Genomic DNA, 19,127 nt, shown 5'->3' on the forward strand with positions numbered 1-19,127 from the left:
AGGAAAAATTGAAATCGCATCATATGACCCCTTTAAATATGTTAGAAAAAAACCAAGGCTAGACTCAAAAAGACAGTGAGCTTAAAACCCACAAATATGACTAGGGAGGCGATTCATGTCCATTTGAAGGCAGCATAAACATAGATATCATAGGCTGTAAACAGCTTTATTGCTTTACATCATTATTTTAAACCATGTAGAACCAATCACAGGAAAACCATTTCTATAAAGAAGTGCCTGTTTCTATCAAAAACCATATACCAGTGCTATAAAATAAACCAGAAATAATGCATCCATGTGAAGAACCTATAAAGTAACACCAAAAACTTTTCCATAGTGAAACTGAAATTTTCTATAGTGATATTCTGTTAACCAAGAACAATTTCAACAAATTCAGTAATGACTTCTATGTTATGCTTAGTAAAATTCTATATTGTATCTAAAATAAAAATGCTGTAGTTTTGCTTGACTACATTTAACAGTGTTGTTAAATATTACCTATTAGAAGGCAGATGAAGGCATGAGTAATCTAAATGTCCTATCTATCTGTCTGTCTGTCTGTCTGTCTGTCTGACTAAATGACTGTCGCCACCCCTGATATAGAATAAAGAGAGAAAGAAAAGCAATACATTTTAGTGTTAAGTCATTATGTCAGTACTCTGTCTCAATGTGTGATAAATTAAGGTTTCTTCTTCTCAGACTCAGAGAGCATGGAGCCACAGCACTGGGACCCGCTGCCCTCATCTCTGTTGCCATGGCATCTCAGTTCACAGGGTCAAAAGTCTGTACCATAATTATGTGTTCTGACAAATATACCTGTTTTGTTATGATAAATATGTGCTGCAATGATAAAACCACTACTCACTGAGTTAAGCCATAGTCTAGAAGAGGACACATCATATATTATATTGCATATTTATACAAATATTTGCTTTAGCTACTGATGCATACTGATGCTATACATTACGTGTATATATTTGTGTATTTTTTATTAATTTTTTTTCAGGTTATAATTTGCACAGATGGGCAGGCCAACATAGGCTTAGGCCAATTAGATCAAGAGTCTTCCCATTGCCCCACCCCCTCGCCTTATTTTTACAACCAGTTAGCCCATTATGCTGCTGAAAAAGGGTGAGTCGACTGCAAAACACAAATCTCTTTCTAAATATTATGTTAGTTTCTCCCCGTGTGGGGTGTGATGCATTACTAAGTAATTAATCACTGTAATTTAATTACCTTTCCCTCAAAAAAGTAAAGTAAGAGATTACTCTTGATTTTTCTGTAATTTAATTACAGTTACTTCTGATGTAATTGCATTAAATACTGTATAGAACAATTTTGTATAAAACAATTAAAATGTTAAAATGTATTTTTGTATGTAACCTTCTCCCTTTAAATACCTTTGTTGGTTCAAGAATAATTTATGCAGTTTCATATTATTTATGTGAAAGAATTAAACGAGCCGTTTCGTTTCTATCCTTGTATTGTCAAACTGTTCGAGGCTGATTTTAGATTTAGGAAGTAATGCAGTGTTTTTAGAGAGAGTAATTAGTACAGTAATCTAACTACACTGTTGAAGATGTAATTACAAGCTAATAATTGATTACTTTTTTAGAGTAGCTTGCCCAACACTGGTTTTAGCGAACAACAATGAATGTACAATGCCAGTGTACCTAATGAAATCATGTCATGTCAAGTGTTATTGTGGTCATTAAGTCATAGATTTCTGTTGCTGTGGTTATTTACAGTGTGATAGTGTCCGTGATGACCTTTGAAGGAGAGGACTGTCGTTTGGCAGAGGTTGGGAGGTTGGCTGATCACACAGGAGGCAGAGTGAGTTACTGACTTTTGTTTAGCAGTCTGGGTCATGTTGCAATTATCAGATAAGATGGTAAAGACTGATTATTTTAGAGAAACCTAGAGGTACATGAGGATTGCAGCAACAATCCATTTCTCCTGAGGGTGTTGTTTTTCTCTAATTCGGTTACGGCTCACACACTTGTAGCTCATTGTAAACTATTTGAAAAATGCTCACATTTTCAGCATGACCCCTTCACTCTACATTTTCGGGCTCACAGCAACTGTCTGTCACTACATCTGTTATATTGCAGACTTCAAGCACATCTTGAACCTTGTGTGTAAAACCCCTCTGTAGAAGCTTAATCTGTTTTTAATGGGTTTAAGGCATGTAGCTTGAAGCTTATTTCAGACAAACTGATACTTATCACCAGTGACACCCACACATACAAGGAAGGACTATTTTGTGTTCAGTATTTCCCCTTCAGCTGCATTTGAATGTGAAAAGGGGTTTTGGCTTTGAAACAATGATAATAGGAAACTGGTGCATACGTTTGCAAGACATCAATCACTTTAGTGTCATCCGTCTCTGTAGTGTGCACCACAAGTTTATTAGTTTGTACCTAGGTCAGTATGTTTTTTATTTTTTTATTTATACTTTTATTTGTAATCATACAAAAGATTTTTATTTAAAATAAATTCTGTTTGTATCACAGTTTCCACAATATCATTAAACAGCACAACTGTTTTCAACATTGATAATAGTGAGAAATATTTCTTGAGCAAATCGGCATATTAGAATGATTTCTGAAGGATCACGTGACACTGAAGACTGGAGTAATGATGCTGAAAATTCAGCTTTGCCATCACAGAAATAAATTACTTTTCAAATATATAAAAATAGAACACAGCTATTTTAAATTGTAATAATATTTCACAATATTGTTGCCTTTATTATATTTTTGATCAAAGAAATGCAGCTTTGGTGAGCATAAAATACTTTTTTCAACAACACAAAAATCTGGTGTTTTTGGGGAAGTCGTGGCCTAATGGTTAGAGAGTTGGACTTGTAACCCAAAGGTTGTGGGTTCGAGTCTCGTACCGGCAGGGATTGTAGGTGGGGGGAGTGAATGAACTGCGAAATTACATATAAGCCAAGATCTTAAATGTTAAAAACTAATTATGTATTTTTCATCCACTTTTCAGATAAATATTGTAAATATTGGTACAGTTGCCACAGAGATTCAGAGCGCTATAGCTGACAATGTCCTAGCAACTAGCGTTATGGCAACACTGCTGGCACCGGATGGCATGTAAGTATCCATTACTAACCTTCACTCACACGAACACACATAACTACATGCAAACACAAATATGCACTATACACTCATTGCATAGCGTCTGTCTCTGTTTTTCTCTGTCTTCTCTGATTGACGCAGGTACTTCCCCTATGAGGAGGATAATCATAGGTTAGTACGAGAGATTGGCAACGTAACAGATGGTGTTGAGATCACCTTCCAGTTTGCAGTCAGACCAGAAAAAGTTGAAAGTACGCACAAAATATACAGTGCAATCAAAAGAAAATGAATTGAAACAATGCATGTTTAAGCATTTTTATATGGAACACAAAATGTAGAATTTTTAAATGTGCGTTTTTTAGGTTTCCAACAACGGGACCGGGTCCCTTTTCAGCTGCAGCTGAGTTTCAAGACTCGAGATTTGCAGAAAGTGACGAGAGTCATCACTCAACAGAAACGTGTCACCACCAGCAGGCAAACCACTAAAAATACTACACAATAACAGCAAACACCCTGCAGATCTATGACTGTCTCATCTCACTTTATAGTTTTGACATAAACTACTTGCTGATTTATAGTCAGCTGTTTCACATGCAAAAATGTAATTGTAGTAGACATAGAAAGACAGTTATATATATATCTCAACCTTCCTTTCTCCATCTCTGTGTCTTGTCCTGTGTGTGTAGTTGGGTGTGGGCAGGCAGTTTAAATATGTCTGTGTTGGGCGTTCACTGTGCCCAGCTGTGTGCCAGGCTGACTATGGAGGGCCGGGTACAGGAAGCACAGAGACAACTCAGAGCTCAGCAGGACCTTCTCAAAGACATCAGGTATGGCAAACCTCTCCAGACGGCTCTTTGCTACATCATATGTGTATGTATAAAAAATATCTCTCTTAATGTATTGTTTATCTCACAGTCAACAGAAGCCGAGCCCTAAAGAAGAGAGTATCTATGGGAACTGGATCAGCACCATGAGTATGATCTGTGAAGACCTCACCACTGTCAACCAGGTGTGCATACACCCTCAACCTTCCAAATAATAGTATAAATAAATGATTTCATTTTATTTTTGAATTTTATGAATTTCCAGCATCATTACTCCAGTCTTCACTGTCACATGATCCTTCAGAAATCATTCTGATATGCTGATTTGCTGCTCAAAACATTTCTTATTATTATCAGTGTTGAGAATAGCTGTGCTGCTTAATATTTTTGTGGATGTGATACATTTTTTCAGGATTCTTTCATGAATGGAAAGTACGAAGTAAAAATTAACAGCATTTATTTGATATAGTCTTTTTTGTAACATTATACATGTCTTTACTGTCATCTCTATATATTTCTTAAGGATCACGTGACACTGTAGACTGGATTAATGGCTGCTGAAAATTTGCCTTTGCCATTAGAGAAATGAATTACACTTAAGCAGTTGTTTTACAATAGTATTTCACAATATTACTGCTTTACTGTATTTTGATTAAATAAATGAGTAACACTTTACTTGAAGGGGTGTGCATAAGACTGACATGACACCTTCATAATCATGACATGACACATGTCATGAATATGAAGGAGGTTTTATGCATGTTTATGACAACTGTCATTAAGTGTCATTCGCTCAGTTATGTAATTTTTAATGCAAAGATGACATTGTTTGAGATGTCTTTGTTATGGGCTATGGTTAGGGGTAAGGGTAGGGGTAGGGTTAGGTTAGGGTTAGGTCAAATAATGTCATATTTGCATTAAAATGACATAACTGAGCGCAGTCTTATGCACACCCCTTCAAGTAAAGTGTAACCAATAAATGCAGCCTTGGTTAGTGTAAAGTGAGTTTTTTTTTCGTTAATCGTTATTATTCCAAAACTTCCAAATGTTATATAATCATTAATATTATTAAGTCATTAAAACATTATGGAATATTTAACTAATCAGTAGGTGGTGCTATTCAAATATGAATACATATCAAGCATTTTTATTACATGAATAAGTTGTATGCATTAAAATTTACAACACTTTAATACACTTTAGCAGAACATAAATCAAGCATTGTCATTGTTTACTTAATTCAGCATACCACAGTCTGGATAGACACACGCTTAAATGCTTGTAGATATGTGTCAGTGATTGTGTTTAACATGCAACATGTTTTGAAATCTGCTCAGCTCCAAAAGTGCCCCGAGCCATATTAGCATTATAGATGAATCATTGTGACTAAATGATAAAGTCCTTGTGCTAAAAGCATGACACACTTTTACTCTAAACAGAACACAGCAGAAACTGACACCATACCAGCATCCCGAACACCTTCCGCTGCGGTGAGTTAAAGATCTCCCACACTTTATATGTGACCCTGGATCACAAAACCAGTCATAAGGGTCAATTTTTTTTGAATAAATAAGCTTTGCATTGATGTATGGTTTGTTAGAATATGACAATATTTGGCTGAGATACAACTATTTGAAAATCTGGAATCTGAGGTTGCAAAAAAAATCTAAATATTGAGAAAATTGCCTTTAAAGTTGTCCAAATGACGTTCTTAGCAATGCATATTACTAATCAAAAATTAAGTTTTAATATATTTACAGTAGGAAATTTACAAAATATCTTCATGGAACATGATCTTTACTTAATATCCTAATTATTTTTGGCATAAAAGAAAAATCAATCATTTTGACCCGTATTTTGGGCTATTGCTACAAATATACCCCAGCGACTTAAGACTGGTTTTGTGGTCCAGGGTCACATATATAACAGAAATATAGGATTTAAAACGCGGATGTACACACAAACTTGTTAGGATTTTGAAAAACAGTTATAAATAAAATGAATAAGAAATGATGCTGAGATTTCATGGATCATCACATCAAATATGTTCCCCTCCAGAGTCTCTCAGATGCGGCGGCCAAGGTGGTCTACCAAATGAAGAGAGCGAAGAGCGTGAGCGGAAAGGGACAGAGAGTTGCCATGCTGGAGCACTGAGCTCAGATGTCACCTAGACTCATGAGCAGCCATTTAAATGTGAAACCAGTCATATAGGCTGCTATATCAATCTCAAATTATGGGCAATGAATACTGCTTGGAATATATGCAATATAAAATATATGCAAACTATGAGTCGATAACCTAGTATCCAGCTGGTGAGTTTCTTGTCATGCCATCACTGCTGTATTTATCTTTGGCTGGTCTGTGCATTTCAGACAATTTTGCGCGAGTAACTTGGGTAAATGTATGTCAGATTACCAGCTTAGATACTAGGGACTGTATTAATAAATATAATGCGGTCAAATAAAACATGTTTTATAGAAATCACAGTCTGATTCCTCTTACTCTTTCTACTTACACCACATTAAAATCTTCAAATCATTTTATAATGTATGCCGATTTAAAGGATAAAGACTGGTAAAAGTGTGTCAACAGAACCAACTTTAGCGATGTACGTGACAAAAATGCCCTGATCACTTGCACTCTGTGTTCTTTCTTATCTCGCTCTCTGTCTTTCCCTAATGTTAATGGCAGATGTAGAGTAGCGGTTGACGTTTGAAATACCATTCATGAAATGAGGCGATTCTATCTGTCTCTCTGCAGACGGTATGTACCTAGAAACCTGTCACCATCTGGTTCTCCCTTAAGAAAAACATCTGTTTTTCTACAGATTTAACACTACGTCAGGTTTTTTCATAATGAGGCTTTGTTTTGCACATATGACCTCTGGTTCACCCCACAAACTGACCGCAAAAGACCTTTAATTCAGTCATGATCAGGTCCAGATCTCTCTAGAATCACAGGTTTTGCAGACCCATCTCCTTGTGTTATTTATTTATTCATTCATTTATAATTTTATTTCAGCTGCCAATAAGCATGTTGTACTGTCATCTCAGTTTAACATGCTTTACAATAAAGAAAATGCAAAAAAGAATACATAAAAAAAGTTTCAAACAAATGATGCAAAACCTTTTCTCAGAATAATTTTTTGGTCACACTTTATTTTAAGGTCCAATGCTCGTTATTAACAAACCATTAAGTATGACTTTTGCCTCAATAAACTCCTAATTTACTGCTGATTAATAGTTAGTGAGGTAGTTGTTAAGTTTAGGTATTGGGTAGGATTGGTCATGCAGAATATTTGCTTTATAAGTCCTAATAAACAGCCAATATGTAAATAATAGGCATGCTAATAAGTAACTAGTTAATAGTGAGAATTGGTCCCTATACTAAAGTGTTACCGTCATATTTGTTTATAGTTTTGGGAAGTATAGCACACGATGAAATTAAAATTAACCAGTAACTAAGTATGACTTTTGCCTCAATAAACTCCTAATTTGCTGCGTATTAATAGTCAAGGTAGTTGTTAGATTTAGCTATTGGGTAGGATTATGGATGTACAATATGATCATGCAGAGCATGTGCTTTATAAGTACTAATAAACAGCCAATATGTTAATAATAGGCATGTTAATAAGCAACTAGTTAAAAGAGAGAGAATTAGTCCCTATATACTGAAGTGTTACCAATTTTTCTGACTTTTAGCAATGACTTTTATCCAACTGGTGTCATTTTGTGTAGTTCATCATATAAACATTTCATTCATATTAACATATGAACTTTTTCTTAATTTTGAACCGTATAGAATAAAATTAAATCTTTGCAGATTCTGACTGGGTTTGGTCATGATCATTGTCAGTATTAGTTACAACAAAATGTAAACTACTTATGTTTCTGCATGATTCATGTGACAAAACCTGACAACGAAGTGTGTGTGAAACAAGCATGTAATTTTGCTTGGAATCTCATCAGACAGGTTTAAGCTCACTCTAACTGGGAGAAAGAGAGAGAAAGAGCGCTGATGAGGGAGGGAGGGAGGGAGGGGCAGATCAGTCAACCAAAAGCAAACCACATGTACGATTTTCGATCATACCTGTACAGCTGGATACAACACAAAGACAGAGTAAGAGACCACCGGATAAAGAAAAAAGAGTCTTACAGAGGTAATTTACTCAGAGATTTAATGTAAATACAATTTTATGACTGTTAATATAGATTTGGAGTTAAGCATATGTCAAAATCTGTTATAAAAATTATAGTTCATACTAAATCATATAGTTAATGAAGTATTTCGATTTAAAAAATTGTTGACATTTAAGCCACACTTGAAAACGAATGAATGTCATTGATCAGATGACGAATGAAACCAAGTGTTTATTTGAGAGAAAGATAGCTTAAGCACACTTCTCAAGCAAAACTACTTTTTTTGTTGTTGTTGTAAAAAGGGACAAAAAAAAACACATCTTACCACTTGTCGAACTCGATTCTGAGACACTGTGGTGAAGCACACTGTGAACCTGAAGCAACTGACTTCATACATAAAATCATGGGACTTGCTGCTTAAATGTTACTGGGAAAAAATGCTTTGTTCTGAGAAAGTGTTCATTTGTTAGCAGATTTAACTAGGTTTGATATTTTGTTGTCTTTATTCAATGACATTCTGGAGTTTTAAGTGCCACTGACATAATAGTACAACTGATTGGCTTCATTTGTGTGTGTTTGTTCATTTGTTTCCTTTGTTTGAAATAGGTTTGGATTCCCAGAACCCACCCAGCTGCTCCACAGGACTAAAATAGTTGGCGGGTAAAGGAAGGAACATACCACTGAAGCAGACAGATCTGAAATGTGACAAGTGCTCTTACACAACATGTGCACACTTTAGCCAGTAGTGCCTCATTTCAGTGTGAAACTGCTGATTAGAGGTGAGAGCACCATTTTCTAATCTGTCTAATTTAGTGAGATTTACAAAACATTTTAAATCATCTCAATGAAACTAACCTACATCCTGGACTATTGCTACTAACATACACCGACTCAGTAATCCTAGAGGTCGCTTTTGTCTGTGAAGATTGACAACTGAACAATTGTTGGTATGACAACTATATTTGACCTTATAAACTGCATTTGAATGTGTTACATTGGCTCTAGTTTTAGTACTTGTGACTATTTTCACAGCTTTCTTGTTGACACAAGGTGTTGTGATCATGTTCTATTTGTAGGTTTGCTGTTGTGCTGGCTGAAGTATTTAAACTCATGCCAAATGTTTGAGTCTAAAACCCTAGAAGCAGAAAAAAATGCTTTATCCTCCAAAATGAAATAGGAAAGCACTAGTAAAAGGGTTATAGTTACCTAAAACTATACCCATAAAAATGTGTTACTTGAAATAAAATAAATGTTAAACGTAATAAACTAAAACATTGTTTGTTTATTTCAGCCATATGCCAAAGCAATATTTCTCATTTCTTATTTTAAATAAAATTAATAATAAAAAACGTACATAGACATCTAAAAAAAACAACTAATAAAAATAGCAAAAACACAACACAATTACTACAAATTTAACTGACCTTGAGACAAGGCAAGGCAAAGTTTATTTATATAGCACATTTCATACACAATGGTAATTAAATATATAATCATATAATCATAAAAACATAATCACAACAATAAAACAAGGAATGTAAGAACTTGACTGGTCTGCAGAAAGCAAAGTCCTAATCCCAACTGAACACCGCTGGTGTGACTTTAAATGCAGACCTTGAGCCAAAAACTCATCACCAAACACCAATGACTTGTACTGTACACAGTCATTTTATACACTTCCAAAACTGTTGCAAGAGATGGAAATACAATTTTTAAATATATGAATTATGTTTCCATCTTTGTTGCCACAGTTTTGGAAGTGCCTTTTTCTGTTCTAAAGAAAGGGGTGTCCCAATACTTTTGTCCATAGTGTGTGTACAAGTCATTGTTGTTAGGTGATGAGTTTTTGGCACAAGGTCTGCATTTAAAGCCACACCAGAGGTGTTCAGCTGGGATTATTATTATTATTTTTTTATTTAAACCTTTATTTAACCAGGAAATGAAACTCTTGAGATTAAAAATCTCTTTTACAAGAAGGTCCTGGCCAAGATTGGCAACACATTTAGTTACACATAAAACAAAATACATTAATTTACATATACACAAGTCACTCAAACATTTACAATCAAATGACTCTAAAACTAGATCCTTTAAAATACATTTAAAATCAGTTAGTGATACCAACTCTTTTAAGCATAACTTATCTTGTAATTGATTCCAATCAAATGGAGCAGCATAACTAAATACCCGTTGACCCATATTAGTACGAACTTTAGGGATTCTTAAAAGATAATAGTCTTGTGAGCGAAGACCATAATTCTTTACACCTTTTTGTAGGACTTGGCTTTCTGTGCTTAAATATTAAGATTTGTGCTCATGGAAATTACAAAAGTAGTCAAACCTGTTCATTAGAAGGGGGTGTCCCAATACTTTTGGAAATATAGTGTACATGTTGAACAAGATCGGAGCAAGAATTGAGCCTTGTGGGACTCCGCATGTCATGGAAGTCCACTTAGACTTATGCTCTCCTATACTCACATAATAACCTCTCCCTTCTAAGTATGACCTGAACCATTTGACTTATTATCTTTATGAGCGCTGTCTCTGTGCTGTGATACGGTTGAAAAACATGACTGGAAATTGTCCAGGTATCCATTTGAGTTTAAGTAGTTGTTTTTGCTGATTAAAAACAACTTTTTCAATAATCTTGCCTATAATATTGGTCTATAGTTGCTCAATATGGTGTTATCAAGATTGCTCTTTTTTCAGGAGAGGCTTAACAACTGCACTTTTTAGGGAGTTTGGAAAAGTCCCAGAAAGAAGTGAGGCGTTCACCACTTCTACGAGATCTGCTTCTAAACAGTTAAGCACCCTTTTGAAAAAAGATGATGTGTTAAGGTAGCAGGTTGAAGGCAGATAACACACACAGTTTCAGCCAAAAGAGATCTGCTTCTAAACAGTTAAACGCACTTTTGAAAAAAGATGTGGGAAGTGTGTTGCTGTAATTGCTGCAAAAACAGACATAGTAACCTCTTTCTGAAATTATGGTCGAATCTGTCTGGCCTCTGCATAACTTGAGGGTGTGCTAATCGCCTTTCTGATATTACTGATCTTCTCAGAAAAGAAGGAAGCAAACTTTTATAAGGTTTGAGAAGAAAGTCTGTCTAGCTGTGGCTAGTTCTACATTGAAAGCATGAAGTGTTGTCTTTAGATGTTATAGTGAATTTTATGTTTCGTCTTCCGCCACATCCACTCAACATTTCTGCATTGTCTTTTCAAACTCTGTACTGCTGTTGATTTTCTCCAAGGTGCTTTTTGTCTGCCCGTCTTCTTCCTGACTTTCACAGGAGCAATAACATCAATAACATTCTTAACATTTTTTGGCTACTTATGTACATTGATGTTAAAATGAAAATGGAAAATACAAATTAAAAAAACTATAAAAATTCAATTCAAATTCAAAAAATATATATTAAAATACTATAGTAGTACATCAGTAATAACATAACACATAGGACAAAAAACTTCTCCATCCATCTCTATTTGTCTACTGTAAAAGTTAATTCTGTATTAGTTAACATTTCACACTAAAGATCAATTCATTAATATGAATGCACCTGGTGTAAAAAAAAAAAAACTAACAATAAATGCATGTACAGCATTTATGTTGGTTAAAATTAATTTATACATATACTAATAGGTTACATTTTTAGCATTTCAAGTAAATATTTAATAAATTAACATTATTTTATATATTATAAATTAACATGAATTAACACAAATGAATATGAATCCACAATACTATATTTATAAATTACCAGATTAAGATTAAACCCAGATTTTAAAAAACGGTTGTTCATTTACTGAAAAAAAAGATAACCTGCAATTGACTTTTGCAAAAAATGATTATATTTGTGTAACCCAATATGTCAGGTTGATTAGTCATATTTATATTTATTTTTTATTTAGTCATATTTTATATTTATTTTAATTTATGTTAACAAATTGGACCTTACTGTAAAGTGCTACCCTGTATTGGTTTTCCTATCCATGTCATTCCAGTCAAACCTTTACATTTCCTTTCATTTTTGCATTTTCCCCCCATTGTCATCTCTGATCTTGCCATTTTTCCTCGTCTCCTCTGTATTTTTTGCCATTGCTCTGTACAGCCATGCCATTCTCACGAAGCTTCCTGTCTGAAGAGCAGCTGCTGTGCTCCATCTGCTTAGACGTGTTTGACAATCCGGTGTCCACGCCATGTGGCCACAGCTTCTGCATGACCTGCATCGGCCACTACTGGGACTCAGTGAAGCACTGCCAGTGCCCCCTCTGCAAGCAGACCTTCAAGAGAAAGCCCGATCTCCACATTAATCGAACTCTCCGTGAGATCATCGAACAGTTCAAGCGCATGAAGGAAAACCCGGGGGCCTCTGGAGGGGACGGGGCAGGTAGAGAAGCTGAGGAAGGCGTAAGAAAACAAGACTCAGTGGATGGGACAGTAAGGCCAGGCCAACTACCAGGTTATCTTCTTGAGGAAATGAAGCAGAGACTCACCCGGCACAGAGCATACAGCAATTCTCTGGCCTCTCACAATGAAACAGGGTCTGAACTGCCTGTCACACCAAACACTGAGAGTACTAGTGACACCCAGCCACCTGGTTTTGCCAGACCGGTGTCCCTGCGAAGGTATACCCTGAGTGGGGCGGCAGATGCCATGAAAGTGCCCCTTTGTCCAAAACATCACCATAACCTGGAGCTGTTCTGTCGATCTGATCTGGAGTGTGTTTGTGTTGAGTGTGGACAAACGGAACACCAGTCACATGACATCACATGTGCCGAGAAAGAGTGGCAGAGTCATAAGGTAGGATGAAATGAAGAATAAGTAACAACAGGTACTAACAGAAAATCTGTAAAAGCCTTCACATAAAAACTGAGGCCCAAAAAAATGTTATTACGTAAGTCACTTTAAAGGGGTCATATGATGCTTTTTTAAAGATCATTATTTTGTGTATTTGGTGTAACAGAATATGTTGACATGCTTTAATGTTCAAAAAACACATTATTTTTCAAATACTGTACATTATTGTAGGTCCTCTATGCCCCGCCTCTCTCAAACGCTTCGTTTTCTACAAAGTCCCTCCTTCCGACAAGCGCAGTCTGCTCTGTCGCATCATATGACCCCTTTAAAAATGTGTGAATTTTATTGTATAAAGAAAAGAAATATTAAAGTGGCATTTGCAAACAAATCAATCCACTTTTCTGAGTTTTAGCAGTGACTTTTAACCAACTGGTGTCACTTAGTATACTGTAGTGTAGAACTGGTTACCTGGATAAAATAAAAGAAATAAAATAAAATAAAATAAAATAATTGAAAAGTCTGCTTGTGCTATCGATCTTTAAAACAAAACAATAAACAAACAAATAAATAAAAAAGTAAAAATAAATGTATGCTTTTGTTATCTTTGAACATAAACAAAACAAAACAAAAAACAACAGAATAGTAAGGTAGGATGAAATGAGGAATAAGTAAGAACTGGTACTGAACTGATACTGAAACTTTTAGCAATGTTTTAGTTTTAGCAATGACTTTTCACCAACTGGTTAATTATATTAACTGTTTTTTGATAAGACGAAACTGTCCAAATAACTTTTGTCTTAATTTTTAAACAGTATAAAAACTTTATTTGAAAAGTGTTTACTCGATCAGTCTTTTAAATAAAATAAAATTAAAATAAAATAAAATAAGACAATATAAAACAAAATAAAATAAATTATGAAAAAAACAAAATAAAACAAAAATTATATATATATATATATATATATATATATATAATATAGATAAATAAATAAATGTATTGTTTTGAGCTTGTGTTTTGTAAACAAACAAATGAAAATGAAACCTTGTTTGAAAATTGTGCTTGTGCTATCAAGCTGTTAAATAAATAAATGTAACATTTCTTCTTTGAAAGGTGTGCTGGTGCTGTCAATATTTAAAACAGATAATAATAAAAATACAACTTGGTTTGATTTTGTTAACTAATCCAATAGTGTTCATACACAGTCAGAAAAAAATGTGCAAAAATGTTACCTTCAGGCGTACAACAGCTTGTCACAGGATCAAGAACCTCAAAAGGACACCTTTGTACCTTCTTTACCCCTAAAGGGTGCATATTAAAACCTTAAAGTAGTAATACCCTTAAGGTAGTAATACTCTTAGGGGACTAACATGCACCTTTTATATACAAAGCTGTCCCTTTGAGGATACTGCGCCTGGCAAGCAGGGGTGGTTCTAGACCACAGTAACTGGGGGGGCCCAGACAGGGGCCACTTGTGCTTTTATAGGGGGCACAATTTTAAAATTCATCTTAACCTACTTTAAGTAGCCTATCATTCATTCAGAGGGGGCACGAATGAAGGGGGGGGGCTCTCATGCTTGTCATGTGACACACAGCAGCCACAATACCGCTGTATAACTGATATAGGCTTGTGTCCCTACTGAATAAAAAACAAACAAACAATAAAACCATCACAGAAAATTGTAATGGTTTCCACAACAAATAACATTACAAACATTACAAACCATCAACTTTTAACCATTAAAACCATTAAAAATGTTTTTCTGTAGTGTTTTTTGGGACATGTTCCATTAGGATTTATTGGTTTTAACAAGCCACCAATAGAAGGCAACCAATTACCAGTAGAGACCAACAGGGTCCATTACAGTTTCCAGTAAAACCAATACAAGTCCCATTATAACCAGTAAAACCATTACAAATTTTCTAATGGTGTCTATTGTTTTTTTTCAGCAGGGGTTTTTAAAAAAAAAAATGTTTATTCAAAATATTCCCAAAATATATCATGAAATATCTCGATTCTCAAATATGTGCAAGTAAATGCATTTTGCACCTTTACATATTATGTTAGTTCTCTTGTAAAGTAACCTAATAGTGTACTCTATTAACTTTGCATAAAAATCCGTCTTTTTACTTAAGTACCAGATATGGGTGTCATACCATAAAATATTTTTAATACGACTGACTTTGCATTCATGTGAATTTAATAAAAACATTGTAAGTTACTAATTATCCTATAACACTTTCATTGTAACATTTACATTATCAAAGAACATTTTCACTTCAGTCCAGGGAGTTCAAGCACTCGCAAAAACTCCCATAATAATCTCTAAAGATGTTTACACTGTGAAATTAATATCTTACTTACATTTGTACATCTTCACTTTGTTGTATCTGATGAGAGAATTAACCAGAGAATTCAGTCAGCCAGCACTCGCAGTGACGAAACAGCGTGTTTCAGCGATGACTCATCTGAACGCCTCTGATTGGTCCTTGCATTCATAAAATAAACATAATCGTATGGGATTGGTTATAATTTAAAAATATAATTTATAATTTGAATTTAGCAGCTGGTGATGTTTTTCTTTATATATATATATATTAGGGCTGTCAATAGATTAAAACTTTTTTAAATTTTTTTAACAAATTAATTTTTAATCTAATTAATCACACCATTTTTCTGTGATTAATCACGATTAATCGCACACTTCATGAAATTAAGCATAAACCATTTATCTTGTTTCAAACATTTATTTTGTCATCATTTGCTATATCCAGCAAAGTAAACCAAAAGATTGAAGTGTGATTCTCAAAAATCTGTATTTTCTGCTATATACTAACTAATATATAATGTGGACAAACTGCACATTTCACACAAAATAGTTTGGTGTGATATGATTCCAAATTTAGTTATGTTAACAAGCTTTCCACCCCCCCAGAACTGCCCCTGCTGGCAAGCTGTTGTACCCCATAAGCTACAATTTTAGCATTTTTTTAGTGTGTATAATTGGAAGTTTGGCTTAAGTGTCCACATACTGTACTTTCTGGGTCCACTGAATAGGCTATTACTGATCTTTGGCCACTACTATTATTCAAAATCAAGAAGCTGACACTTAAAAAAAAAAATTTAAATACTAGCTGGGATGTCAAATTGTATGGTAAGAAAAGACATTTTACAGTGGGAGCAGTCTGAAAATAAGGGGGAAAATAAGCATGACTTGGCAAACATCAAGCTCATCAATTGCTCCTGGTCTTCCTCAACAGGGCTACTCTGACGTCAGCACTCCCATGTCGATGAAAGACTGGACGGGCGTCTCAGTGACCTGTGATCTTGGAACTAAAGCAGTTTACAGCTCTGTCTGTCAGCTAGTGGAACAGTTTAAGGAGGAGCTTCAGAAAGTACCTGCAGTCTGTGAGTGACTCCTGTCAAACACAACACTACAGTGTCATCTAGTGGCAGATGGAGAACTTACTTCATGTGTTTTCTTTCTGCTCTAGGCCTCTCTGTGTCTGCTAGCCAATCACTGGTGAAGTCACACCCAAGTAAGTAAGACTTCTGCTGGCAAGTGTTCGTCTTACCATGATTCATTATTTAACTGTGGATCTAGAATTACGAAATGCATTTTTAAACTTCATCTTTTCAATAACAATTATCTTATTTTAATGTTTTGCAGAAGTGAAGAGAATACAGGAATATGCAGGTATGTGTTAAAGATTACATTTTATTGCAGTGTATATATAAGCAGGTGCTGTAAAGTTTTTTTTTTCTCTCAAGACTTGATAACAGGTTTGCCCTGTTATGTGTAAAGTCCTAAATTGTTGAGATAACAGTTTATTGATTGTTAATTCTTGTACATCTCATCTGTATCCCTTGAGGGCCATAAGAACTTCAGTTCTGTTGTTCTTGTGCAAGTTGTTCTTGACTTGAATTTTTCTGAGCATTTCAGAACTTGTCAAGCAGTATGACATTCTATAATTAATCTAAAATTATGTCAAACTGCATTTTTCTAATTTGCTTGATCATTTCTAATTTTTATTTAATTAATTATTATGTACATGCTTTTATATGCCATTATGTTAATTGAGACAAATCATAGATTTCTGTGCATTATACTTCTAAACTAAATAAAAAGGGCTATTTATTAGTTATTAGTTCATTTGTCTTTTATATACAAATAAAATGTAATATAAATTAATTTAAATTAATACAGTTTCAATATAATTAAATTAAAGTTAGAATTTACATATAGCACCAAATAAAAAAAAAAATGTTATTCCTGTGGTGGTAAAACTACAATTTCAGCATCATTACTCCAGTCTTCAGTGTCACAAGATCCTTCAGAAATCATTCTAATATGCTGATTTGGTGCACAAAAAAACAAACAAACAAAAAAACCTTGAAATATAAATATTTTGTGACATTACACTTAAAAATCGTACTGACCTCAAAGACCTCGCGTGTGTGTGTGTGAGTGGATAGATAGATAGATAGATAGATAGATAGTGTTAAACATCCAAAATATAAAAAGAGATAATTATTTTAACTTTTTACACCAGTGGATGTGACCCTGGACACCAACACTGCTCATCCTCGTCTCATCCTATCAGAAGACAAGAAGAAGGTGTGGTGTGGTGAAAGGCACCAACAAGTTCCCATCAACCATGAGCGCTTCGACCGTGTAGTCTGTGTCCTGGGCTGCGAGGGATTCACCAGTGGCCGACACTACTGGGAGGTGGAGGTGGATGGAAAGACTGACTGGGACCTGGGAGTGGCGAGTCATTCCTGCAACAGGAAGGGTAAGATCACGGTCAGCCCCAGCAACGGCTACTGGTTTCTTAGCTTGCGGGACAAGAACAACTATGCCTTCAGGACTGAGCCTTCCACTGCCCTACCCCTCAGCCTGAGACCTCAGAAGATAGGGCTGTTTGTGGACTACGAAAAAGGCCAGTTGTCCTTTTATAATGTGGACGCAAAGATGTACATTTACACATTTATGGACAACTTTTTGGAGACCATTTATCCATTTTTCAGTCCCTGTACCAATAAATCAGGCACAAATGATGCTCCGCTGGTGATCACGCCTGTCCTTCTGGATTGAACAGTGAAATGGAAACTTTTTATGAGCAAACATATGATTCAAAATGTTGTTTATGTTCATTTTTTTTGCCTTGTACAGTAAATAATTTATCTGCTGCCACATTGGCACTTCATTTTCATTGATAATATAAAGAGCTTATGATCACTAGGATGACCATACTTCCAGGTTTTAGCTTGCTGTCTACAGTCCTCATACATTATATGTACAATGCCTGCATGCTACTGGTTAAACTTCCTTTCAGTCATTACCTTCAGCAAATATGAAAACAATAAGAAAACAAAGCCAAATCCCCCAAAATTTTTAGGCAATTTAGAAATCCTGCATGGCCAGGACATGTCCAGGAAAAAAAGGGGCCTTGGTAACTCTACTTTCAGTACTCGAAGTCTTTTTATGCCAACAAATATGCTAATTTACCTCAACAGGAGTTTTTAATTAATCTTCTCTTCAGGAAGGAAAGACTAAAATAATACAGTAGGCTATATGTTTCTTAAACAAGAATGCACTCCAATCCACTAAACAACGAATAGCTATTACTTTTCAGGCATTAAAGAGAAAATGAATACTTTAATACAAGATGAATATTAGTAAATTCATGTTGTTTCCTTTGTAAAATTGCTTCATCCACTGTTGCAGGCCTATACAGTTAATTTGGAATTTGGAGTTTCGAAATGTAGCCTAATTCTCACACACTGCACTTTAAAGGGGTCATATGATGCGATTTAAATTTTTCCTTTCTCTTTGGAGTATTACAAGCTCTTGGTGCATAAAGAAGATCTGTAAAGTTGCAAAGACTAAAGTCTCAAATCCAAAGAGATATTCTTTATAAGCGTTAAGAGTCAGCCACACCTACCTAAAACGGCTCGTTCTAACACGCCCCCACATGTCTACATCACTATGTGAGAAGCTTTGCATAACGCCGCCCAAATGTTCACGCAAAGAAAGAAGGTGTAACTTTTATTCTCGCTGTAGTATTGTTGTTGCCGCCGCCGCCATGTCGTGAAGGCGCTGTGTGTTTCGTTGTGAAAGCGAAACTACTTTGTTTGGTCTTCCAAAAGAGGACGATATCGCTTCATCATGCCTAGAGCTGATCCGTGCTGGTCGCTGAGGAAATACTACAACTTTGCGCTGTGGATCACCGGATCGGCTTTCACCGTGGACGAAGTGGAGTCCAGCCCGG

General features: G+C 35.2%; 2 protein-coding genes across 4 annotated transcripts in view; both read left to right on the forward strand.

The window, feature by feature from the left end:
- Positions 1–6,387, forward strand: part of LOC107683589 (circularly permutated Ras protein 1-like) — a 14,189-nt gene extending 7,802 nt beyond the window's left edge. For all 3 annotated transcript variants that reach the window (XM_016479662.1, XM_016479665.1, XM_016479664.1), the window contains exons 11-20: positions 700–781; positions 1,007–1,131; positions 1,749–1,833; positions 3,004–3,110; positions 3,237–3,346; positions 3,458–3,569; positions 3,782–3,922; positions 4,011–4,104; positions 5,359–5,409; positions 5,978–6,387. In XM_016479662.1, coding sequence (XP_016335148.1) covers positions 700–781; positions 1,007–1,131; positions 1,749–1,833; positions 3,004–3,110; positions 3,237–3,346; positions 3,458–3,569; positions 3,782–3,922; positions 4,011–4,104; positions 5,359–5,409; positions 5,978–6,073 — 1,003 coding nt within the window. In that variant the 3' untranslated portion in view covers positions 6,074–6,387. The remainder of the gene's footprint in view (positions 1–699; positions 782–1,006; positions 1,132–1,748; positions 1,834–3,003; positions 3,111–3,236; positions 3,347–3,457; positions 3,570–3,781; positions 3,923–4,010; positions 4,105–5,358; positions 5,410–5,977) is intronic.
- A 1,631-nt stretch (positions 6,388–8,018) lies between these two features.
- Positions 8,019–19,127, forward strand: part of LOC107683571 (E3 ubiquitin-protein ligase TRIM11-like) — a 12,032-nt gene continuing 923 nt past the window's right edge. Inside the window, exons 1-7 of the mRNA XM_016479645.1 lie at positions 8,019–8,078; positions 8,665–8,837; positions 12,168–12,859; positions 16,116–16,263; positions 16,350–16,394; positions 16,526–16,552; positions 17,409–17,648. Coding sequence (XP_016335131.1) covers positions 12,170–12,859; positions 16,116–16,263; positions 16,350–16,394; positions 16,526–16,552; positions 17,409–17,648 — 1,150 coding nt within the window. The 5' untranslated portion in view covers positions 8,019–8,078; positions 8,665–8,837; positions 12,168–12,169. The remainder of the gene's footprint in view (positions 8,079–8,664; positions 8,838–12,167; positions 12,860–16,115; positions 16,264–16,349; positions 16,395–16,525; positions 16,553–17,408; positions 17,649–19,127) is intronic.

Source organism: Sinocyclocheilus anshuiensis, unplaced genomic scaffold (genome assembly GCF_001515605.1).
Source record: "Sinocyclocheilus anshuiensis isolate Anshui unplaced genomic scaffold, SAMN03320099.WGS_v1.1 scaffold874, whole genome shotgun sequence".
In the NCBI taxonomy this organism is placed as follows: Eukaryota; Metazoa; Chordata; class Actinopteri; order Cypriniformes; family Cyprinidae; genus Sinocyclocheilus; species Sinocyclocheilus anshuiensis.